Source organism: Alosa sapidissima, chromosome 4, assembly GCF_018492685.1.
Source record: "Alosa sapidissima isolate fAloSap1 chromosome 4, fAloSap1.pri, whole genome shotgun sequence".
In the NCBI taxonomy this organism is placed as follows: domain Eukaryota; kingdom Metazoa; phylum Chordata; class Actinopteri; order Clupeiformes; family Clupeidae; genus Alosa; species Alosa sapidissima.
The window spans coordinates 30,787,128-30,813,390 of NC_055960.1; the positions used below are offsets into that span (position 1 = coordinate 30,787,128).

General features: G+C 43.6%; 2 protein-coding genes across 2 annotated transcripts in view; both read left to right on the plus strand.

Moving 5' to 3' along the window:
* Nucleotides 1-152: 152 nt before the first annotated feature.
* LOC121707683 (prostacyclin synthase-like) lies at nucleotides 153-14,209 on the plus strand. Its single transcript, XM_042090402.1, has 10 exons — nucleotides 153-262; nucleotides 1,056-1,179; nucleotides 1,446-1,621; nucleotides 2,174-2,317; nucleotides 2,955-3,082; nucleotides 4,142-4,317; nucleotides 6,454-6,610; nucleotides 7,181-7,362; nucleotides 8,427-8,578; nucleotides 13,854-14,209. The coding sequence occupies exons 1-10, from the start codon at nucleotides 195-197 to the stop codon at nucleotides 14,011-14,013; spliced, it is 1,467 nt and encodes a 488-aa protein (XP_041946336.1). The 5' UTR covers nucleotides 153-194; the 3' UTR covers nucleotides 14,014-14,209.
* A 1,008-nt stretch (nucleotides 14,210-15,217) lies between these two features.
* LOC121707782 (potassium voltage-gated channel subfamily B member 1-like) overlaps nucleotides 15,218-26,263 on the plus strand; it is a 37,035-nt gene continuing 25,989 nt past the window's right edge. The window contains exons 1-2 of the mRNA XM_042090598.1: nucleotides 15,218-15,416; nucleotides 16,314-16,992. Of these exons, the coding sequence (XP_041946532.1) occupies nucleotides 16,438-16,992 (555 nt within the window). The 5' untranslated portion in view covers nucleotides 15,218-15,416; nucleotides 16,314-16,437. The remainder of the gene's footprint in view (nucleotides 15,417-16,313; nucleotides 16,993-26,263) is intronic.

The following is a 26,263-nucleotide window of genomic DNA, read 5'->3' on the forward strand; positions in this document are numbered from 1 at the left end:
TTTATTAAATTATATTTAATATAGTCAATCTAGTAGCCTACTCCAGGCTGAGCATCATCCACTGGTCTATAAAGAAGTGGCATCATCTCACGCATCTACGATGACGTAGGTCTTCTGCTGCTGCATTTAAAACGCGACACTCAACGCCAGCCTTCACTACCACGCACGGTCTATTTGTTGCTACAGTGAACGCGATGATCTGGACTGTACTGCTTCTCGTAAATGGAATTCTCTTCTTTCTTTTGCTTTCAACCAGATCGAGGTGAGTCAGAGTGTTTAATTGTTTGCTTTCTGTTTTTCTTTTCTGACTATTCTATTTTTGTATTAGCAGACAACTCCTTTCATCTTTTTTCCTCTATAGACACTTGCAGGTCATTGTTTCATTTTAAGAATGTTTTCTTAAATATTATTCAATTGTACGCTATAGTCAAGTCAAGTCAAGTCAAGTCAAGTCAAGTCGGCTTTTATTGTCAATTTCTTTACATGCACTGGTCATACAAAGAATTGAAATTTCGTTTCTTACTTTCCCATGCAGACATAGACATACTTTAAATACAGACATATAGCTACTAAACACAAATGTATAGACTAGGCTATATTTATTATAAAATTAAAATATTCAAAAAACACTCTCTTAAGTCAGTGTAGCCTACCTCTCCACAAATCAAAACTGAAATATGTGTAAATTATTTTTTTGTAGCCTAATTAAGTGGGGTTCTGAGTTATGCCTCTGCGTTTCTGCATGTATGCGCGCGCGTACGTGCAGAATAGAGTCTGGATCTATGAGGTTGGAGGCAGACTACCGTAGACAGTAGACATACTGTAAACTGACGAAGAGGACATTACTTCAGCCCTGACGCGACCATGAGTAACACGTCTAGTCCCTTGTTATATCGAAAGTCCGCCTCATCCTTCTATAAACACTGCCTTTTCCCCCAGGAAATTGTCGTGTGATTGATTCTAACAATATGTCATCTCAAACTCAGTGGAAAGCTTTTACAGAAATGTTATATGATATGTTAACCGGCAATCGGCTCATTCTTTTTGTCATGCAGGTCAAAGAGAGAGCCCCCCTTAGATAAAGGTTGTATTCCATGGTTGGGACATGCCCTGGAATTTGGGAAAGATGCTGCTAAGTTTTTAACACGCATGAAGAAGAAACATGGTGACATTTTTACAGTAAGGATGTGAATTATATCATTTATATTGATCATAATAGGCATATAGCACTTCATTTTTAGTAAAATGATGTGTGTTTGTATGTATTTTCCCCTTTCATTTGTTCATTTTGTGTCAGGCATATGATGTGACATGAATATAATGTACCAGAAGACACTGCACTTTGACTGTCATCCTGTTAATCTCTTAAAATGGACACTGTAACGGTGACTATTGACTGTGTGTTAACCTGCCATCCTCTGTGTGCCATGGATCTGTTGTTGCAGGTGCGAGTGGCAGGGCACTACGTCACCGTCCTGTTGGACCCACACTCGTACGACGCCGTCCTCCAGGACTCTGGATCTCTGGACTTCTCCCGCTATGCCCAGGTGTTGATGGACAGAATCTTTAAGCTGCGTCTCCCCAGCCACAACCCTGCAGTGGAGAGAGCCATCATGAAGCAGTATGTCTTAAGTTGTTTTAACTTTGCGCATGACCAGTTCTCTTTAGGGTAACTGTGTATGGGTGATGGAGGGCCACACTGAGCAAAGAGTAAATCCAAACTGATTGTAGGAATGGGCCTTTGTAACTCTTTTCCAGTCCAGTATGACTGCTTCTACTGTCATAATATTCATATGGATATGTAGTAATAATTCAGTCCTACTCTTGGATGTGATTTTCTTTTTCATGCAGTGCTAGTGTGACAAGGGTCACTGTTCAGAGATATTTGTATATTTGAATTATGAAAGCAATTTGAAAGAATGTTTGTATAGCTTATTCTAAAAAATTGTGATTATTTTTCAGTTAAAGCATCTTTGATAGACACCATAAAGTAGTATATAGCACATGATTTCACAACAGCTATAAATCTTGTACTTGGTAATAACTGTGCTAGAATGACTCCCCGGTTACATCCTGTCACCTAAATCAGTGTGTTTGACTGAGTTTGTGTAAAGGTAATGTTCGTGGAGGCTCCGCCCCTCTCCTGACCCCTGGCCTTTTTTTATGTTCACAGACACTTCCAGGGCAAGAATCTCACTTGCCTGAGGAGCACCATGCACAGCAACCTCCATACTTTGCTGACATCTGAGATGCCTCACAACCAGACGAACTGGAAGAGCAGCGGGCTGTTCAACTTCTGCTATGGTATTTTATTCCGGTATGTATCTCCAGTGTTATCTATGGCATACACTCAGGCCTTTTGAAGGCAATAGCCACCCATAAACAATTTACGCATGGACCTTTTTTCCATCAGTCACTGTTTGTAAATAAACGCCACACAGGGAGGAAAGGAATGTGGCATGACCTCTAAGAGCAGCGTTAACAGGAAAGGCCTTTTCGTTTTTTTTACATCATGTGAGATCATGACATGGGCGGCACACACGCAGGTGCACTATATACACACACACACACACACACACACACACACACACACACACACACACACAAACACAGAGGGACAATGGTGGATGGTCACACCCACAACTCTGGTGCCTGGTTTGTTGTGAATAGTACAATAAGTTCTCCAGTGCTTTATGAATGTTTTATATTTGTGATTTGTGACTACATATATTTTGCCACTGACCACAGTCCATGTTTGATGGTAGGGTAAAGCAACTTGAGGTAAACCATCAAAGGCAATGAGTAGCATAGACATGCCTGTGTTTGCTGTGTCTTCATTATCTGGACATCGGGGGACATCAGGGCATCGGGGTTACTGGTATCCATCATCTTGATAACTACTGTGACCTACAGTCCTCAGAGGCACAGCGGATGTTAATTCTCTTTGTGCACAGGGCGGGATACCTCACGCTTTTTGGAGGGGAGCAAAACAACAATGGCACAGATGCCAAGCAGATCTACAAAGAGTACCGGAAATTTGATGGCCTCCTGACGAAAATGGCACGGACCACTTTGAATTCAGGTTTGCCATGTTTTTTTTATGTATACAGTTTCTCAAACAAGAACTTGAGCCTAGCTCCTCATTCAGATACAATGCCTCTATTTGGCAGTAGTGCTAGTCCAAATTGTCTTGTTCAAGTTCAGGTCTAACTGATGCAATAGTAACACCAACCATTGAAATGTTTGCCAGTGACTTTGTATGTACGACTTTATGAATGAATTTGCTTCTGAATCATCACATTGTAAAGTAATTTTACAGATGAATTTGATTAAAGATCGGCTATGTCTCATAACACACTGCTTTCTAATGGATGGGTGTGAGGGAAGTTACTTCATTCTGACATCACAATGGCAGGGTGATGTAGCATTTACAAATAAAAAAAACGCCGTATTGCGTCCAAGGCGTGCCATCATAACATTAGCCAGCCATTATGTCACTAGAGAAAGTGTTTTTGTGTTTTCTTTTGTTACCTAGCTGTTGCTATAGTGACCTCAATGAGTCTTGTGTTACATGGCAGACTATCCACTAGCTGTTAGTATGTCACCTCTCACCTGTCTCAACAAGAGACTGTCAACTCATTACACAATCAGTGATCCAAGCCTAGTAGTTATTCACCTGTGCACTCTAGTGCGTTCTGCTCCACTTCCCCTCCTCCTTCCTTCATGTGGGGATTCACTCGCTCTCCAAGAAATTCTCCCCGTGCGTCACCTGTGTCTGGGGAATTCAATGTCTAATGAGTCGAGTGAGGCTCTGTCTCACTTTCTCTCAGTCTCACACACACACACACAAACATGCACATGTGCACACACACACACACACACACACACACACACACACACACACACACTCACACATGAGCTAGCCTCACCTCCCACCTACTTCAAGCCCCTGTCTTATCTATCTGACATTTTTCCACTCAGGTGACAACACAATTCACCTGTCAGTCAGTGTCTCTCGCTCTACCTCCCCTGGCGCCTCTCCCTTCACACACCCCCCCCTCTCTCTTTTCTCCTCCCTTGCTCTGAGAGGTCCTTATTGTGCGCCTGTGTGTTCTGGTGTGTCTGGGTGTGTGTGCTACAGGAGAGAAGCGGGTGGCCGGTGGGACCCGTGAGCGGCTGTGGGAGCTGCTGTGTCCGGCGGGCCTCGGCGAGAGTTCCAGCCCGTGGCTGCGACACTACCTCCAGCACCTGCAGGAGGGCGGCGCCGACGCCGACACCCAGACCAGAGCCATGCTGCTCCAGCTGTGGGCCACACAGGTGAGACACGCACACACACACACACACACACACACACACACAGAGACATCCAGACAGACGCACTCAAGCTGTCATCATACACCCCCGTTATGCTTGTCGTACACCCATGCCTACACACATGCCCGTCCTTGCCTCGCCATCACTTCCATGAATTGATGAATTGTGTGCACAACAAGCTATTTTTAAACCAAGCTCTGGCATCTACATCTCTGCCATAAGTCAGTACAAAGAGCCTGCAGCCAAATGCCAGCTGTTATTGCTTTTTTTGCGGACAATGCGCTGCAATGTGATTGTCCCACGCCCTCAGCGGCAAGGGCCTGGACCTGGGCACGGGCCAGCGTCAACACGACGCTCTCCAACACAAGCACCCGAGTGTCACCAGAGCTCTCCGCAGGTGACGCATTAACGGAGTTCAGACTTGACAGGCTGATATGGGTTAGCCTTGCTTTCACGGTTCAGGGAGTTCCCTCAAAACAAAGAATGTGTTAATCTGATTTACAAGGGGAACGTGGGTGTACTCCTACAATATCATTGTGTTGATTCCAATGCCATGTAAATGACAGGTTCTTTTAGAATACAGAGGCCTGAGCATATCAGATGTTGCGCAGTTGTGGGTAGACCTGCCCAAACAAGGCAAATATGTTCAGTCTATGTGTATCAGTCCCCTACTTGTGCTAATGCAAAGCTGACACTGACAGTTCCAATAGACTCATCAAGTAAGGATAGGCGGCAGCAGAATCTTGCACACTTGCAGTATATTTGTACAGATCAAGCAATAGGTTGTTTACTTCAAATATAGGTAGAGAAATGCTCTTCCCATCTCAACCACATGAGTGCGCCAGAGGTTCACTGGCAGCTGGCCACAATCCTCCAATGCAACGCAACATAACAAAGAAAACGGATGTTGGTGAAATTACATAAAGCTGTGATTTCTAGCTCCTGTAAGTACAGCTCACTGCCACTGTCACTGCTGCGGTGTCATTATGCGGGAACAGTTCTGTTTATGGAATGTGCCGATGAGAATGAGATAAGCAGCTTGGTGGTGACGTTTTAAAGCCATTCCAAATGGGTTTCTGTGGTTGCGGTTAGAGTTTTTAAAGGCAGTTTGATACTTCTGAGTGACTTAAAAGGTATGTCACTGGGTACAGAGGAACATTAGAGATGTGGGTCCTGGCAACGTCTTTTAGCCCTTTCTGTATACATGCTTTTGGAACCATCAACTTCATTTCATCTGACCTGAATGAAGTGTAGTTTCCACTCTCTTACCTTTGTATAAACTCTTCTGAATACATGCCACGTGTCCCATGACGAGATTCAACCACAGTCTAGTTGTACTGCACCAGGCTGATGTCGTGTCCTTTCAGGGCTCAAACACTCTTGTGAGCTCCTTTAGTCTTTATACAAAGTCCTCCAGAATGCCCCCCTTTGGTTCTCCTTTTTTAGTAAGCCCTTCAGGACTTCCTTTTGCTAAGCTAAACAGAACATGGCTGTGTATTATGAGAACGGGCAAGAGCCATTTTGAGGACACACACCATCACTGCATTTGTCATGCTGCTCTTCCGCTCTATGGCTCCACTCTGTGTGATTTACAGGAGTTGCTGTGAGCCAGTGGGCTCAGTCGGACCTAATAATGCAAACATCACTAAAAAATGAAGTCATGTTAGCGTACAGTCCCTTGTTCCACACTCGAAAAGCTGTTTATGGAGGTGGGATACTGTGACAGAGAAGCTGATGTTGCTATGGCCCGCGGCTTGTATACTTTTGTAGTATTTATCTGTGAGCCCCCCTTTCAGAATTCTCCATATTTACTTAAAGGCTAAATAAATCACTGCAATGCAGTCAACAGATCTGAAGGAGACACTTGTAAGAGCACGTAGGCTGGGACGAAAATGGGATTGGATACTGTGAGTGTTGGTTGTACTGTGTTTATTATTAGTTATATTACGGCATACTTTATCTCTGATCATGCTCCTCTATGGCAAACAGACACACACCTTAAACCTGATACACCCTCAAACACGAATATATGAAGTCAGTGGGTGTGAGGACTGATTGGACTGATTACACTGTTTTGGTAGATGACGCAGCGCAACAGTGTGTATGATGTGTTAATGTAAAATGCCAATCTGTTGCCAGGGTAACGTGGGACCTGCAGCGTTTTGGCTCCTGGCATTTCTGATTAGTACTCCAGAGGCCATGAAGGCAGTGAGGACGGAGTTCAGCAGGGTCTCGCTGACCACAGACACAGCACAGGCTCCAACACTGGACCCCACACAGCCAACCCCTGTGTTCGGTAAGACCGAAGTTAAAAAAAAAACATGTAAATGTCTAAAAGTGTATATTTCTTTCTGTAGCCTAATGATGACCATCCTTTTGTCTTTGCTATTGTGAAAGTGGAAAAAAAATATTTTAGAAATATTTGAGAAAGAAAAAGTGGTTGCACTGTTCCTTTACTGTTTTACTTTTTCAGCAGTGGTAATGAGCTTGCTGAAAAAGACCTACGCAGAAGAGGCATGGCAATGGCTCCAAATGAACAAACCACTTAAGACATTGCAATTTTAGATTCCCATCTAAAAACAACTGCAGTGAAGCCTCATTTCATTCAACATTTGACTGGATGTTCAGCATGCACATACCCATACAGAGAGAGAGAGAGAGAGAGAAAGTACAGGTTAATCAATATCTATACCCGACCAGTGGAATACACTGTATTTGGACACATGACCTGGCCTGATGCACTCCCTCTTTGTTCAGAGTAACAATAAGAAATCATCTGCAGTGAATCTGTCACTGCGGCTCTGCTATGATATCCAGCGTGCCTCCCTAGTAGTGCCTTCGTAACTCTGTCTTTTTTTCTCTCCAGACAGTGCCCTTGAGGAGGCATTACGTCTCACTGCTGCCCCCTTCATTACCAGGGAGGTACTGCAGAACAAGACTCTGTGCATGGCCGACGGACAGGAGTATGACCTCAGGCAGGGCGACCGCGTGTGTCTCTTCCCCTTCATCAGCCCACAGATGGACCCCGAAATCTACCACGAGCCCGAGGTTTGTCCCAACTCTCTCACCGTCCATCACCTGCATGGCTCAACACAGCCCTTAATTGCAATCTAAAGTGTTTCTGGTCAGGTGTGGAGAGTGTTGATGACTGCTAGATAATAAAAAATAACACAAGGGAATGTGTTTAGTACAGATATCCCTGTGACATCAAAAGTTTGCAAAATGTTTTCATGAATTTTAGACTGAATCAAATGCGCTAATTATCAACTGAAAATAACAATAATCAGTCAGTGGATAATCATATATGTCTAAGGACATGTCCTTTGTGTCCCCACTGTTAGTTGCAACCTTTCCAAACTATTCAGCCGTCCTTAAGGTCAGGCCACTGGCGTACTTGCCTAATGTTCCCTGATAACAGGTTTGAAACAGGCTCAAGTGTTGAAAGCCTATTGTGTCTGCACTCAGCCTACCTCCATGGTATTCCTGGCTGTTTGATGCCAATGAAGAAGCCTGTAAGTGGATTGCCTTCTTATATAAAAGAAGGGTGGCGTACTCTCTCTCTCTCTCTCTCTCTCTCTCTCTCTCTCCCTGGCTCTCTCGATTACACACCGGCACACAGGCACACACATACACACACACACCACACACACACACACTCACACACACACACACACACACACACAGACACACAGGTATTTAAATTCACCCCAGATTACACATGGAAAGGTTTAACCTACTGACAAGCGCAATGGAAAGAGCTAAGTAGCGTGGGAAGGTGGTTGGAGGAGGACAGGGCTATCAGATGTGTTCTCAGGATTGTCACCAAAAATCGCATTTGGGGGACCTGGGGTCAAATTGGACCTGTCCACTGCCCATTCATATCCAATCCATATGCCCCCCCCCCCCCCCCCCCCCTCTCTCTCTCTCTGGGCTTAAATAGCCAAAATGTAAAAACAAGAAGTGTCACACATCAGAAAAGCATGGAACTATAGTGTTATTAGGGTGGACTACTGTCTTGATATCTATCTCCCCTGGTGTATAGAACAGCATGATGGAAAATGTGATTAGTTGGAACCTGCAGTTGTAACCGGATCTTGTTTTTCCGAACACAGAAATTCCTGTATGACAGATTCCTGAATGCAGACGGGACTCCGAAAAGGCTGTTTTACAAAGGTGGCCAGAGGCTGAAGTACTACACCATGCCCTGGGGAGCAGGCAGCAACGCGTGCGTGGGAAAGCCTTTCGCTATCGATGCCATTAGACAGTGAGTACCCCATCAGGAGCTTATGCAGGGAATCCCTTGTGGAAGTGACACACACACACACACACACACACACACACACACACACACACATACACATACACACACACACACACACTCATGGAGACAAATCACCTGTACTGTACAGTCATCCTATATAGAGCAGACAGGAAAGCACTAACTTAAGCCCTGACAATGCAATTCCTGCATTATAGAAGACGAGTCCAGGCTATTTAAAGCAATGGAGGCCCATTTTTAGCCCCTTGCAGGCCCTTTCTTTTCTCTCCATCTTAAGCATCAGATGGCACACATTTTACCTTGTGCTTGGTCTCGTCATTATGAAAAGAACTGCTATTATTATAACTAATTCTGCACTCTAATTTGAAAGATATTACTCATTATGGTCTCAGAGTGAGGTTTGAGTTAGTGAGACTGCTTTGTTGGTGCAGAGGTCAGTATTTCCATTTTAAAGCTGACCTAAACATTTCTCCAAATCAAGTAGAACAGAAAGCGTTCATTCCATGTTTTAAGACGCCCAAAACCTTATACTCCTGGCTTCACCAGCCTTTGGAGACTATATATAGATAGATTATATTAGTCTTTTCTGCTGGAGGACCTTAAAACACTCAACACTGGACATTAGTCTGTCATTCTGTCATCCCATCTAGTCAGTGGTCATGCCCATTGAAACTAGATGTACCGCATAGCGGTACAAAATATGACCGCCGCTCAGTCCTGTACATCCGTTCCGCGAAAATAAATCACACTTCAATTTGTCTCCATATTTTACTCCATCCCCCACTCTTGAAACTTTTGTGTATGCTTGTTTGGCATGCCTGAGTGTGTGTGTGCGGCTGCACAGAAAGTACCCTACTGGTGCTGAAAAGGTGAATAGATTGTAGAATAGCCAAAGAAGATGTAGAATTGTTATAAAACCTTTAAAATCTCTAAACAATCACAAGTAGGGCAGTTCATCACAGTTCATCCATTGCAACTGGATTGATGAAAGGTCACTTACACCTGTAGGCTACATTGTATTTGGGAAAAGCAAAAGGTATCAGCATAATGTTATTTATTTATTTATTTATTTTTTTTTTTATGTATTTTTAAACAAAAACATCTCTGTCAGTTCCATGCCGTTTTCAACAGCTATCAAAAACAAAGGTCATTTTTGGATGGATGGATTTTTTGTGAATGTTTCTTCTTCTACATAAGATTTTAGTCATCTTTAGTTCATGTAATACTTTATTGTCAATGCACAAATTAAGTAACAGTAGTCTGAAACGTTATTGTTAATGCACAAATTAAGTAACAGTAGCCTAGTCTGAAACGAAATGCTGTTTTACATCTAACCAGTGGTGCAAATAACTGACATGTCCAAATGGGCCTTGATGAAATGCGTCGCTAGACTGTTCATACACATTTTAACGGGCCAAAGTTGAAGAGCTTTTGTCCGTTATTGTTAGTGCAAATATAGGCTGATTCATGTTCCCTTGCATTGTTTAACTGAGGTCCATGGCTAGTCTGGCTTTCATCAGACCAAGCTCAATCTTTTAAGAAATCAAAAAATAAATAGCGGGCAGATCAGGCTGGGTTCACCCAGCCTAGTCCATAGGCACCCGATATTGTTTAATTTTTCGATTGAGATATACACGCTCTGGCTATTCTAAATGCAAACATGCATCAGGGAGTTATGACAAAACGGTAACTAACAAACTAGATCCTAATAGAAAGCTGTTAGCTTCCCTAAGCTACAGGTAGGATTATAAGGTAGGCCTATTTACAACATAAATTGTCAATAGGCTATGCTGGCGACACAAATAAAATCTCCTTTGGAAACCAATGGCTTACGCCTTACAGTATCAAGCGGACTTAAACTGTCATATCGTGGCGAAAAGTTGTAATAACATTCACGCAGCTCCATGAGTCAAGGAAAGCGCGAATGAAGTAGCCACTTCTAAATGGGACCCACTACACAGTAGCTTAAGGTGTTTTGCTAAAGCAGCCATAATGAAATGAAGGTGTCATTGTTTGGATACTTCACACACACGTGCTTTTTAATTTCACAGACTACAACTACCAAGCTGTAATCAAAGCACATCGATTCCCCTCTCACACCCTGCACGCACTTAAAACAAAATAAACAGGCGTCTCAGTCTCACGCATGTATAGGCAAAACTGTATCAGACCGGTGTAACGTTGGTAAATCTTCCATTGCACAGAATGATTTTGTAGCACGTGCAATAAATGACAGTCGAAAGATACAAACAGTGCTGCTATACATTTGCTTGGTATAACCGCATTTATAGTTTTCTACAAATGCAATAAATCAAATGCCTCCATCACTCAACCAACGCTAACGGTAACATTACCTAGGTCCTTATTGATATTACAAGATTAACGTACCTGCAGTAAAAACCAAGCATGTCCGATAAACATCCTCAGATTTATTTCGGCTTCAAGAAGAAATGGGAATTACACTTCATGTGAACATCGTCCTATCCTTATTAGATGTTCGCTGCGGTAAATTACAGTCCTTGTATGAAGCGTCCATTGTTTTTTCCAACCCACTTTTAACTTCCAACAAAATTACGTCTCACTGCAACGATGCGCCATCTAGTGGACAAACGACTACTTCTCGCCAATACTGAAAATGCAGCCATGATGATGATGATGAATATTTATTTTGGCTTTCTTTTAATCCTACTGATTTTCATTTTTTCCGGGGGGGGGCAAATCACAAATGAGTGATTATGAGCCAGGTTGATGTGGGCCCTTGAGACCAACATACCATAAAAGATTCACAGAGAACTGTGTCTGCCCTACCCTCCTTTCGGGGGGTCCAGTCCAGCGGGGGGGCTGCAGATGAAAACGAAAAATGACGGTTCCATGCTATCCATGTGGGGGTACATGCCCACCAAGTTTTGTGTACCCCGGTCTTTCAGTGTCCCGGGAATCCTTGTTGGTGTACGTCACTAAATGTACACATAAATTATTTTATTGTAAGGCCCCCCATGAACGAAAGTACACAAAACTTGGCATGCATTCAGAGGGTGTCATAATGATCCTACACTTTTAATTTCGTGCAGTTTTGACCTTGTCAGCCAGAGATATTGAGATGAAAACACCTAATTTTTTGCTTTTTAATTTTTAACTAGGTGGCGCTATACATGAAATAAGTGGTAATGGGATGGGTTGACATGCCCCCTTAAGACCAACATACAAAAAAAAGGTGGACCTCCTAGGCCCTACGGTTCTCGAGATATTCACAGAAAACTGTCTCCGGCCACCTACAGGCCAGTTGGTGTATAGTAACATAAATTAATTTATTGTGTGGCCCCCCATGAACGGAATTCCACAAAACTTGGCGTGCATACAGGGTGTCATAATGATCCTACACTTCCAATTTCGTGCAGTTTTGACTATGTTAGGTCACAGATACCTTCAATTACACCACCTCATTTTTACTTTTTTGTGTTTAACTAGGTGGCGCTATACATGAAATGAGTGGTTATGGAATGGTTTGACATGGCCCCTTGAGATCAACATACAAAAAAAATGGTCCTCCTAAACCCTACGGTTTTCGAGATATTCACAGAAAACTGTGTCTGCCCTACCCTCCTTTCGGGGGGTCCAATTCAGCGGGGGGGCTACAGATCAAAACGAAAAACGATGGTTCCATGCTATCCATGTGGGGTTACATGTCCACCAAGTTTCGTGTACCCCGGTCTTTCAGTGTCCCGGGAATCATTGACGGAAATTTGGGCATGCGAAAAAGAAAAAAAAAAAAAGAAAAAAAAATCTGACTAAACCTATATGACCGCCGCTTCGCTGCGGTCATATAGGTCATAATAACCATATAGGTCATAATAAAGGGGGCACGTGCCCCCTCGGATTTTTCCTCCCTGATCATTTTTTTGATCATAACTTTGTTCCTATTATGCTCCATAATAAGCCAGAGCCTAAAAAGACTCAAATGTATTCTTCTGGATGTGTAATAACCCGTAGCAAAATAGCTGAAGACCGGTCAACATCAGCCCTTTTCCTAAAATTGGTGTCTGTATGTTCCCGTAACAACTCACACGCGAATTGAGCACGCAATGTTTTGCTTGTGTTGAACTGTTACAGTTAACTTTAGGCTACAGTTTGAACAGTTGAACTGTTACAGTTACAGTTTAAACAGATAGGCTACAGTCAGGTTGAAGTGGTAAGTAGTCTAGCTATACAATAAAAAGTAGTGGAATTATTTGTAGTTGACCAGGACATTTTGACTTGGTGATCAAATAGTTAGAACTATGGATTTGATGTTGCCGCGAATTCAGAGCATTACGTTAACGTTAGCCTACATGGTGTCAGTGTAACGTAGCCTACAATATTACAAATATTTGGCAAAGTCTCCTGGTTCAATTGTTTCCAGTTTCATAGAAACGAGGGTGTTAAATTTGCAGTGACTACAAAATCCAACCTAATAACATTAGGCCTACCAAGGCATTGCGTTGGATGTTTCTCCTGTTCTCTTCATGTATCTGGCAGCTAATCCATGTAGTGAAAATGGATAGGCTATCCGTTCAAAAGGAGGCTTAAAGTTGTTTTATTTAAATAGGATCGCTATGACCGTGATAGAGGGTAAGAAAGTATAGTCTCTCTCGTGCTCATAACTTTTATTTTTATTATCAGGTCACTTGCTCATGATTTGCAGGTAGCAACTTACAAATGAGGTAGCCTATTGCTTGCTATAATGGTAATGAAAAATATATTACTAGTAGGGCCTAGTAAAATATTTAGTGTTAACCTTACTCAGCACTGAAACCTGTCAAACTTCTCTCAAAGTCCTTCATCACATGAATTAAGATTAAAATAATTTAATTTCTGAGCACCACAAAGTCAGACCTCAGCAACTTTTTTAATGTAAGATTGTTCTTAGGTCACATATCAATCAAATCATAACAACTGCAATGGTACTGTTTTTTAAATCATGTGTAGTAGGCCTAGTGTAAATGTGTGTGTCTAAACATGCTTTAATGAGCTTACACTTTAATGAGCTGAATTTGAGCTTACAGTTCTTTCACCAACCGATGTGTTTTACATTAACTTACACCCCCCCCCCCCCCCCCCCCCCCCCACATACACACACACACACACACACCGAAAAAAATTGCCTGATTGTGCCCCCTCTGAATTTTGCCTTGCATGACGCCCCTGCATCTAGTCTGAAAACTGGATGTGAAATTGTGAATTCTGACCCTTGATTTCCACCACTCTTCCCTGCCTACTGTAGGTTTGTCTACTTGGTGCTGACTCATCTGGAAATGGAGCTGTGTGAACCAGAGGCTGGGCTGCCAGCAGTGAACACCAGTCGTTATGGGTTTGGAATGGTGCAGCCTGAAGGGGACATGTTCATCAGATACAGACAGAGAGTTTGCCACAATATCTTATAATGTATTGCTTATTATTTATTATGATAACAGTGTTTTTTGTTTATGAAGTACCACTTCTATACAATCACTTGATATATTTTACAAATATAGTAATGTATAAGTAATATGTATCTGTACAGTATGCATAAAATGAGATATATATTTATGTTGAATTAGAATTCATTCAAAATGTATTGTTGCACAACTTTTTTATGACTTTGTACCATATGTATATTAATTTAATTTTGTATTCAGTAAAGTAAATGCTTTAAAATAGTGCTGACTGAGAGTCTTGTGTTTTCTTTATTTAGAAAGTCAGCATCTGCTTTCCCCAGCAGCAAAACAAATGCAATAGTTTGTTGCATTTGTATGACTGTTCAGTCTAACAGAGGACTCTATTGTTATAACAGCATAGGTGTATTAAATATATAGGCATCATGTCCTCTAAACTCCTCTCATGTCCTTGAATTTCCCCTTGGGGCTCAAAAAAGTATCTATCTATCTAAAGAGAAATGCATTTGAGTCTTGTGAGTTACACACAGGAGTAACAGACTGTGCGCCACTGTATTTCATAGCTTATGTGCTGCCAGTGTCTGCACATGCTCCCCTTGTGTTGTTGCCTTCACTGCCTGACCTCGTAGTTCCTATTCCAGCTGCTGTACAATGTAAACTATGAGAGTGGTAACTGCGCAATGCTATTCCACAACATAAACTCAGCCAGGACTTTTAAAAGGGCACAGCAATGGTATGCCATGTCTGCCTTGTGCAAATGTTGTGCAGTGTTTTTGTTGTACCAGAGAAATGGAAATGTTCGAATGATGCTCAGTAGTGTTGCAGTTACTCAGTGTTGTACCTTACAATACTCATGCAGTCGACGTCTTGGGAACATGCCTTTCTTGGCAAATAAAACAGACACGACAATGCGGTTTTAGATGATTCAATCTCAACAGACAGTCGAGGGCACAATGAAAGCGAATACACCAGGCTGGTGGTGGTCTGTTCTGATGGATTTTACGCAGCTTCGGCCCAGCCCCTAAATTCTGATAGGGTTCTGGAGGGACTAACACGTCGGCAGCATGCTAGAGCCAGTTGGTGGAGCAGCGCGAAATCATCCCGTTCTGCAGAACCGCGCTAGAGCGTCGCCTGTCACGCTCAGGCACAGTCACCCAAATCAGGTAAAGAACATTGCGTGAATTTTCAGCGTACTTGTTGATCTTCACCCAGCCGAAGCAGGCAGGAATGGACAGTAGAATTTACCGACTCCACGTCTCTGGTGAAATATGCCAACCTCAGACGCAGGCTAATCACGAGAGTGGCACCATTTAAGAGAGGGAGAGGGGTGTAGCAAGTAAAACCACAGGCGGCTGTTTGTCTATTTAAACCAATTTGGGCGCCGTTTGGACTGGATTTTACCAGGAAGATATGTAAGTATCCGAATGCACCGATGATAAGTTTAATAGTGTTAATGTAAGCAATGTCTTTCACTTATTGATTGAGATCCTATGGGAATTAATAGAGGGTATTTCTTTGACGCGCGTATAGTTACAGTAGCCAAGTCTCAGTAGTTTCATGGGTTTTTTTTATATAATTTTGCAGACATTAAAAGAGGATTTTTGTCTATCAGGTTGCAGGGGTCAGACATAATGTAGCCTCCCAAAAATATGATTATGAGTACAAAAGTCTATTCTAGAGAAAAGCAAAATGGTAGTGGGCTATTGCACATCTCGAGGAGTCGTGGTATAGCCTACTCATACCTTTCACACAATAAACTTAGCTACAAAACGTGTGACCACTGTAGCTTATTATTATCATGGCTATGTTTATCGAATTCGCCGTTTTACATTAGCAGGCTATTCGCAGACCTTCCTTTAGGCTACTGTTGATTGATTGTGTCTTTGAAGAGATTGAGTAGATAGATAAAATAATAATTCACTATCACAATCGAATGGCCAAATATGCCAAACAAGTGACATGCACAAATAAGTGACAAATGGCATTCAATAACTTTATGGAAGGAACAGTTTGACAGTAAGAGGGGAAACTGATGGACAGACAGAGAGGTGGTTTCAGCACTGACTCACTGGACAGCGCTCGAGACAAGAACCGTTTTATGCCAATGCTTCCTCATTCAGTTAGTCAATAGGGTAAGCCTGCTGTGCTTCTTAGAGCAGATCTCTTTGGCCTTTCTAGCTAATTGGATAAACCATTTAGGCTACTAATGAGGGTGAGATGTTCGCTGACAATGGTTTGTCACATGAATATCCACTATCCACTCTATCATCAGGAGTAAATTATGATCTTTTCTCCTTTTCGTCCCGCAGGTGCAAATATGGATGAAAGCAAATCCTAATGTAGGCGCCACTGAAGCTTGGTCGGTGTTGTCTTCTCAGAGAAGAGTCTCCCAAGCGTTAATCATTCTCATTTAAGTACAGAACTGAAGTGAGAATGAATAAAACTGGCTCCCGCTCCACCTCCTCACTGCCGCCGGAGCCGGTGGAAATCATCCGGAGCAAAGCAGCTTCCCGCCGAGTGAGACTGAATGTAGGAGGACTCCTGCACGAGGTGTTATGGAGAACGCTAGACAGGTTACCCCGCACGAGGCTAGGGAAATTGCAAGACTGCAACACGCACGATTCAATAATTGAAATATGCGATGACTACAGCCTGGATGACAACGAATACTTCTTCGACAGGCACCCTGGCGCTTTCACTTCAATCCTTAACTTTTACCGGACGGGGAAGTTGCACATGATGGAGGAGATGTGCGCTTTGTCTTTTAGCCAGGAACTAGACTTTTGGGGGATTGACGAAATCTACCTGGAGTCTTGCTGCCAAGCACGATACCATCAGAAAAAAGAACAGATGAACGAGGAACTCAAGCGAGAAGCAGAGACTCTGAGGGACAGAGAGGGCGATGAATTTGACAACACATGCTGCTCCGAGAAGAGGAGGAAACTTTGGGACCTCTTAGAGAAGCCGAGCTCATCACTCGCAGCAAAGGTAAATAAAGGGTATACAGCCATTTCAAGCCCATAGATTATGCCCTTCGTTTGTTAATGGGTTTATTTTCTGACACTGAAACAAGGCTCCATGGGATCATGACGCCGCCATCTCCCTTTAATTGGATGAGGATTGGATATTTGGTACACGAGCCAATTCAAATCTGTCTAGGTTGAGGCAGTTGTGGCCTTGTAATAGGTTGTATAATGAGAGGTTTATGTGAATAATGGTGACCCAAAATCTGTAGGCCTATGGAGTGGGCAATAGACCCAATATCCAACAGTACATAAAAACAACCCACATCATGTGGTAGATTTTGTTTAACAAGTTGCTGATAATCACTCTCACCATATACAGTATACACATCCCCATTGGTTAAACAAGTAAATGATTGTAATGATTAAGGAAGAATTGCAATTTTCTATGCAAACATACAGTATATCACCAGGCAGAACTAATCTGATTCAAATGCTATTCTCTTAGGTTTGTATTTATTATCTGTAGAAGCCATTTGAATTTTAAATGAACCTTTACATACCAGAGCAAATTCTCTCTGAGACTGACAGACCACTTATATTAAGAACACATAGCGCTGCTACAGTGTTGGACTGATGAAAGGGACATGCATGCCACAACAAAATGTTGTCATGATTCACAAACAGCTAGGGCAACATTTGAACTGCTGCGTAGCACCATGCAAATATGTTAAAGGCAAGACACATTCTAGAGTAGCCTTAGTGCAACAATGCAGTGGAGGGTGCTACGTAATGAACTGAGATCTCATTGCAGACATTGGAATAATTGCAAACGTAAACAATCATCAGAGTGGCTTGAAATGGGAGGCCAAATGAGAGCTGGAGTGTCTGAAAATTCAAGTAGCTGTAACAGGCTCTAACAGTAATGGAGGGCCCATCACAAGTCACAAGATGTTTAACAATGAGCTTCAGTGCAATCAAATACTTGTACAACTGCCATTGCTTAGAGACTAAAGAGAAAGACCGAGAGAGAGAGAGAGGGAGCAAAAGAGACACACCTACACACACACACACACACACACTTATCCAGCAGAAGTGTTTGACAGTAAGAGTGAGAGAGTGCAGAAGAGGGAGAACCAGAAAAACAAGGCAAGATGAGCGAATGAGGGAGAGAGGGAGGGAGGGAGGGAGGGAGAGAGAGAGAGAGAGAGAGAGAGAGAGAACATGAGATTTATCATCAGTGATGGATGAGGCTCAGTTCTCCTCAGGCTCCACAGCCTTTTACATGGAACAAGAGCAGCACGCTTTACCCAAAGCAGCACGGAACCAAGTCTCTTGTTTCTCCTGTGCGCAGCCATATGTTCTCTCCTCCTGAAGTCATTTTAAACATGGTCTCATCTCTTTTTTTCTCTCCCTCCCTCTCTCTCTCTCTATCTATCTCTTTCTCTCTCTCCTCCTTCCCCACACAGCCCTGTGTATGACTCAAGACATTCTCTCACAGGCACAATCTGTCGGGGTGTTACTTGGTGCCAAAGGGCTGTTCGGGGTTGTATGAGTCCCAGCTGAACTTGTGATTCGATCAGCACTCTTGCTGTGTAATTAGAGGCCGTTTGTTGTTCCGGGGATGAAAAAAAACACAGGATGAACATCTCCTTTGGTAGTACCACCCACCCTGTGGAAAAAAAGAACAGCCGGGCGCCCATGCACTGAAGAGATTCACCGTCTGGTGGTTTATGTCATCAGCTTTAAGAGGTGAAGATTGGGAGGCTGGTGAGATGGGGAGGTATAGGACAGCAGGATCCGTGATGGGAGAGCGCCACCGCTCTCTGCCGTGCCATTCAGGTGACTAATAGGGCCCTAGCGGCATGTTTTCTCGGCATAATCGCACGGAGGAACAATAAAAGTGTCACCGCTTGTTTTAAAGGCTGACGGTGGCCGCCAGCTTGTTTCTTTTCCCGTGCTTAATTGAAGGGTGGCATCGCCAAAATAGGTTTCTCCCATACACAGATTCCATCGCATTCATATTTCAGCGCCAATGAATTTTTAATTGCACATTAATAATGCTTGACTTTATGCCTGGCAAGGGAAGGTGCACGCCGGCATATCCATAACTCCAGATGTCAGCCCCTCCACCCAGGCCCTCCAGAGTTATCACCTCCCCAAAAATACATTTCCAGGGAGGCAGGGACCTCAGCAAGGGGGTGATTTTTCACCATCACACAACCTGCTCCTGCTCATTGTATACCATGCACAGCCATGAGGTTGTGCTCAGTGACGTGGAGTTCTAGCGCTGCGTTTTCTAGGATAATATGCTGGTCATCTTCAATTATTCAACAATGAGAAATATGCCACTCTTGGAAACCCAAACAAATATCTGAGACTATACATCCATCAATTATAAATGAGGCATTTTATATGACATATGTAATGGTTAGGTCTCAACAAAGAGCACTCTTTTGCTTTGCTTTTTTTTAACAAATCCCACCAAGCTGAGTTAAATTGACTTCAGCAGCCCTACCTCTAGACTTGTGCTATTTCTTAAGGAAAGGAGACGTCAGCTCTTTCTTTGGAGACCTCCTGCTTCCAATTGGCCGGGATCACAGGGCCATTACATTAGGCTAATACAAACTCCACTCAGCCATGTATTCCTCTAATGTGCTGTGATCAGCAAATAAACAAGCCTTGGAGAGTACGCTCACACTCAGGTGACACTATAGAGTGCTGTCAGTGCCATTGATTTTACATTTTCAATTGCCACAGAGAGGATCAAGCACTCTTCTTGGATACTGTGTCAAACTCATCCGTCAGAGCAGCATATAATCACACACACACACACACACACACACACACACCTATCCACTACCTCCTGCCGACTTTCTAAACATACGCTAGCAGGAGGACAGGGCTAACATTTCACAGACATCTTAGACTCTTGATCTCAGAGCAACAAATCCACAATAGAAATAAGTTGAGTCTTTCTCTGTCCTCTCAAAGTCAAGTGCTGGAATCTAAAACCACTGCATGGCTGGCTCAGAGATGGTCTCCATGCCGACGGGAGCGATGCTTAACACTCTCAGCCCATCCGCAGTACGCTAACACTCATCACTCAGCTACCAATCATGGGTTTAAGCCGATCAACGCCCAATCAGATCAATACCAATCAGCCACCCATGTCCAAAAGACTGTCAGCAGTGATACGCCCCCTAGGAACTGTACATAGAATCATGTTGTCATCACACTCAAAACAAAGCCGAGCTGTTGAGGAAGTGATCAGACCGTTCCACAAATCTGAAGTGAGATTATATTTTCTCTCCACTGCCCTATGACTTCAGAGTCATTTTAAGCTGCCAGAAATCAATGGCAATAGCATTATAAGATGTAAGGCAAGTCAGGTCAAGCAAGGACGAGGGCCTGTGATAGTGCATTAGCAGGGTTTCTCTTGGGGACTCTGGCACATCCCTTGTTGCTGGACCAACACTCCACTCAGCGGCCATAACTTCGGGAATATTTCCAATGTTAAAATCCCACACAGACACTGACCCAGGGGGTCAGGGAATGGCTAAGTCTCTTTTGCCTTCCCAAGTCCCTGAGAAAACCACTGTCCTGGTGTTTGTGTGTATGTGTGTGAGTGTGTGTGTGTGTGCGTGCGTGTGCGCGTGTGGGTGTGCGGGGGTGTGTGTGTGCAGTGCATGCTGTATGTGCATGTGACTGTGCTGTTTAGCTAAAGTGCCTCTCCAATAGCAATCAATCTACTGCACACTGCGGCTTCCTCTGCCAGACTGATTCAATGCACATATATCACAGAGAGGAGCGCTCCATTTGGCAGATGGTGGGAGGAAGGGGAAGACTGTGCCTGTGTGTCTCTCTCTCTCTCTTTCTCTCTCTTTCTTTCTGTCACTCTCTCACCTTTATACCATGCATGAACACATTCGCTCTATCTAGTCCTTTCCCATGCTGATTCATCATAACCAAATTACTTTTTAATCTGGAATTGGAACATACAATGAAATGAAAAGATTATTTATTCCATCAAACTTTATTCAATGTGCTTCCTATATGAACTCCATGTAAATATGTAGCTTTCCCAATCCTCTCTGGGGAAATACAAACCTGCCAAACATTTGAAATGAAACTCTCTTTATATTGTCATACTAAAGCTTTTAATCAGCAAAGTAATTAAAGTAATTCAATTATATGTTTAATTTGAGTAAAATGACGAGACATATAAAATGTCGAGTCATGATTCATGCTTCATGTCTTTAATATTATTGATTACATCAATGCACTGATTCTATTTCTAACCATAGGTGTATGTAGGCTGGAGTTGCTAAAAACTGCCGTTAGATCAACTAGTCAATACTTCCAATCTTCCTCTCTCGGTAGGGCACTGAAATAAGGATTAAGTTGTTTGTGATGCTGCCAGAATTTGCTCCTTGTGTCACATTTGCTAAGCCTAAATGATTTCTTTCCACGCTTCAAAGGCCCTTTAATCCAGAGTGGGAAAAGATATATCAGAAGCTTTCACAGACTTTCAACACACTGTCCCTTGACACATTTTGTCCAAAAGAAGAATTGATGTGTAGTTCTCCCAAGAAAGATGTTTAGTTGTGTGTGGAAAAAATACATTTCCATATATTGTATTGTATTTTTTTTTATCTTACAGTATGCTAGAAAGGCTCTTGCTGTGGAGTGATATTTCAGACTAGAGAAACAGAGAAGGCCAATGGCCACTCAGTTCATGCGCTCTATAAATGACTTCCCTCGTTGATGCTGGTGCTCTGTTACAGATGTTACTATTCCCAATGCAGTCCTTGAGGTAGTCTTCAAATCATTAGACCTTTCTCCTGATCAGATGTACTGTACTTATTAATAAGTAAATATTGGTATTCCTCACCAGTGTCACAAGCAAATGACCCTTCTGCCTGTATTGATAGGAGAGTGTTATTGATTATTAGTTATATCAGTTATTACCTTACTCGTCTCCTGTCATGGTGTTAAAAAAACTGTCATGTCATGGACCTGTGGTCTGGATGTATAGTTGTTGAATTTGTGTTCAACGAAGCGCATTTATTTACCCTTCCCCTCAGGTTTCTATCTTTAAGGGAATTTTGATTTGGTATAAATCTCCCTTTAATGTGTGCAAGTAAGCTAGAATTTGTGTGAAAATATAAACAGGTAATGATGATAAATACTTTAGTTTGACTAATCTAATTTGACCACAGGGGCAGTGTGTGGAGTTCTCAGGCGCAGCGCACACACAGCGGTTTGCCTGGGGCTGCTTGACCTGTTCGATTTCATGCAGAAGTGGGCGGCCCTGGCAGCGGAGCCTGTTCCATTTGCTCCGTGTTGCTAGGGAGACAGGTGATTTCCATAAACTCATTACTTTAAGGGAGGAGCTCAGGCAAACAGAGCTAAATGACAGGATCCCACGAGCCACTCAGGCATACGCCTGTCATCTGATGACCCCTCCTGCTCCCTCCCATGAGCTGGGCACACACATGAGCGCCTCCAAAACACACTCACACATGCAAGCACACATGCACATCCTCGCTGTTAAAGATTCCCCATCTCTTCATCTTTCTCTCTCTCCCTGCCTCTGTCTCTCTCTTTCTCACTGCCTCCCTCGCTGTTTCTTGCTTACACAAACGCACACACACACCTCAGATAGATGCTGTCAGAGAGTCAGTGACACATGCTTCCTGCAGAGCAAAGGAGGGTTTGAAACTCGGCGCTTGGTAGCGATGTGACAGACATCCCAAGCACTGTCTAGGATTTACAGTCTGTGTTAGAGATGTGGTGGTAACTTGATGTTGAGCACCTTGACTGAAATTGGAGGTGGAACTCAGATGGCAGTAATCATCACCACTTGCCCAGGTGTGTGTGTATATATGTGTGTGTGTGTGTGTGTGTGTGTGTGAAGGTCAGAGAAGGCACCCTTCTCCCTTTAGTTGCTGGTTTAAGGGGCAAGAGGTCACACATGGTGAAAGCAACGTGAGAACTCAGAGAGCGCCCGCTCGTTATTCAGCGAGCTGCAGACACCTGGAGCTGCGGTCATCACTCAGCAGCAGCCAGTGGGAGCGAGCGCAGCTGGCGGGCAGGAGAGTGGGACAGGACCCAGTGGTGCACTTAGGACTCCGCCTTCACTCTCTGACAGGCTGTCTGGAGGGGCTCACCTGGCTCGGAAAAACACATCTGAAAATGGAGCAGAAAAAAATTGATCACAAGTATTGGTTCGATGTGTGTTGAACTGCTCTAAAAGCAGCAGTGTAGTTTGTAAAGAATGAAGCAGCGCCTCATCTCAGCACCAGTTCATGTTTGAGCAGTCACATAAAGTCATGAAATCATGTCTACGGGAGGAGGCTATTGTCACCATGTCTTGCTTGTCATCTCAGCCTCTTTATTGACGTCCATCAGGTCAGCCATCTATCTCAAAAATATGCCTGCAAATGCCGACCTATGTGCATCATACAGAAGGACCACAGGAGTTTCTCTGCATATTAATGGAAATGATTTGTTTATAATTGCCTCCCTCCCTAAAAAAAATATATATTTATATATATATATATATATATATATATATATATATATATATATATATATATATATATATATATATATATATATATGTGTGTGTAAGGGATAATGCCCGACGAGGTGTCCATTTATAAGTCCATTTATTTCTGATAATGGACGCATCGAAGGGCATTATCCCGTTTATACCATGGTCACTTACGAAATAAATAAATATGAAATCAATTATTAATACTAAATGAGTTTTAGAGCTAAAATCGTTATTTTTTTCAGCTGTTTACAGTTGATTCTATTGTTGCAAAGCCTGCCTCCAGGCTCAACCGTCGTCCTACTATCGTTGTTATAGTTACCATTCATAAGCATAGATATGGAACGGCGATTAAACTTTTTTTTACCAGATCTACTTTATAGGTGTAGTATATCACTTTTTAAACGACATATTATATATATATATAATTGGCTCCCTAATCATAACAAGGCTGTCAGTGATTTGTTTCCATAAAGCACATGGAATGTAACCCACTTGTCATCTGTCCCTGTGTCACTGGAACAACACCAACAGCCGCCATCATGCATTATTCATGGACACAGTGGACACCCAGAGCTCTGCTCCGCTCTGTCCTCTCATGGCGGTCATCCCATACCACTGACGACAGACAGTAGACTTCACTGCTGTGCATTTCTTTTGTCCAGCACTGTGCATAGAATATGGACACTTTGTACTCTTGAGAATGAGCATTGGAGGGCAATGGAGTCCTAGAGCCCCTCTGCTCTGTCAGTGAGCTCAGATGATGCTTTGAAAGGCCTACTAGTAAGACATGAGACAACTCAGTCTGCTGAGATTGCAGTCCCGGGGTTAATCCAACCCCTCAGCGAGACAGATTCCACCCAACACTCAAGGACAAGCTGGCAAGCACGCCAGCGATTTGAAGAAAGGCTCCCTCATGTGGGGCAGCCGTGGCCTACTGGTTAGCGCTTCGGACTTGTAACCGGAGGGTTGCCGGTTCGACCCCCCGACCAGTAGGCACGGCTGAAGTGCCCTTGAGCTAGGCACCTAACCCCTCACTGCCCCCCGAGCGCCGCTGTTGTTGCAGGCAGCTCACTGCACTGGGATTAGTGTGTGCTTCACTTGGGATGAATGCAGAGAATTTCCCAAATTTCCCGCATGGCATTTCCCGCAAAAGAGTATATATACTTATATACTTATACTATCTGAGGCTGCTCTCCCACTCAGTAGTGGTGGGCAGCAGTAGTGGTCAGTCAGGGGGTTAATAAACGCCACAGGGGCGCTGGGCTCCACTCGCTCCACTCTCAGTTCTGCACCTCTGCCCATGAAGGTCACACGCAGTGTACGGTTGCAGCGGAGGCTGAGCGCACAGCCATGTGAGAGCCGCGACTCTGGCGCCACTCGCCTCCTCTCCACCGCTCCATTAACTCCATTCTGAGGGCCTGAAATCACAAATAAAGCACATGGCAGCCCTGTCCTGGCCCAGGGTTTATGGCTCCTGCCACCGGGCTGCCAGGCTGCCAGAGGTAATTTACCTGAAAGAGGATACAGCGGGACAACACCGACAAGCTCTCCACACGAGCAGTCAACAACGCCTTCGATTAATAAAAGATCACTTGAACTATTGTTGCCCCGAGTCGTCTACTTGCATGCCGCCATAGTAACTCAAGCATTAAGTAAAGCAATGACCAGCAAGTGGAATCGTTTAATCAGAGTGCTGGCAAAGCAAAGTGGCGTGCTGGTTGGACGCTAGGGTGTCCCAGCAGGCCTGCGAGCTGGTGAAAGTGCAAAATGATCCAAGATGACCAAGAGCTATTCTAGTGTCCCTCATGCGCTCAGAGCACTCCAGCTTGTCGGTCCTTTTCATCTTTATTTCATTATTTCAAGAAAATAATTAAAGGATTAATTTTGCATTAAAGAATACTCTTTTGTCACCCCATGTGTTTGGGAGTGAGAGCACACAATGCGGTGAGGATGGTTCATAACAAATGAACCTGAGCCTCAAACAAATGAGCATGATAGGGCAAGTGAGATGTATTCACCTGCATGTCTGTGAGCTCCTGATTGACAGCCGAGGCAGGGCGGAGAGAGGACCCAGCCAGGAGGCTCAGACACAAGCAGGTGGAGACGCAGCATGGACCGCACCTCCTCCTGTTCCGAAGAGGCCTTTTCACATCGATCAGTCATCAGTTAGTCAGAAGAATCTTGCATGAAATTACAATAATACTGCAGCAGCTATTTAAAACTCGCCTCAGGAAACCGCAGCACAAGTGGATGATTAACTTTGACTTCTTTTTGGTTTTTTGCTTTTGGTTTGGCTCAATATTGCAGGTGCTGCCGAGTCCCAGCAGACACACAGAGAGGCAGATGGGCTGGGTTGCTGGGTGGGAAGGTGACAGAAAGAAAACAAAAGCCCTGGTGCCATCCAGATGGGGGGAGGTTTTCTTTAGGTTCTGCTGCTAGACAAACAGAGGCAGCACGCTGGGCAAACAACAGTGGCCATTTCACCAGTGCCGCCCAGTGCAGTCAAACAGGAGCAGGCCCCAGGAGACCATCTTAAATTACGATGTATAAGGCCGCCATTGTGTGTGTGTGTGTGTGTGTGTGTGCGCGTTGTGTGTGTGTGTGTGTGTGTGTGCGCGTTGTGTGTGTGTGTGCGCGTTGTGTGTGTGTGTGCGCATTGTGTGTGTGTGTGTGTGTGTGCGCGCGCGTGCAAAAGAGAGAGAGGACCACACAGCCACCCGTGACAAATGAGGGA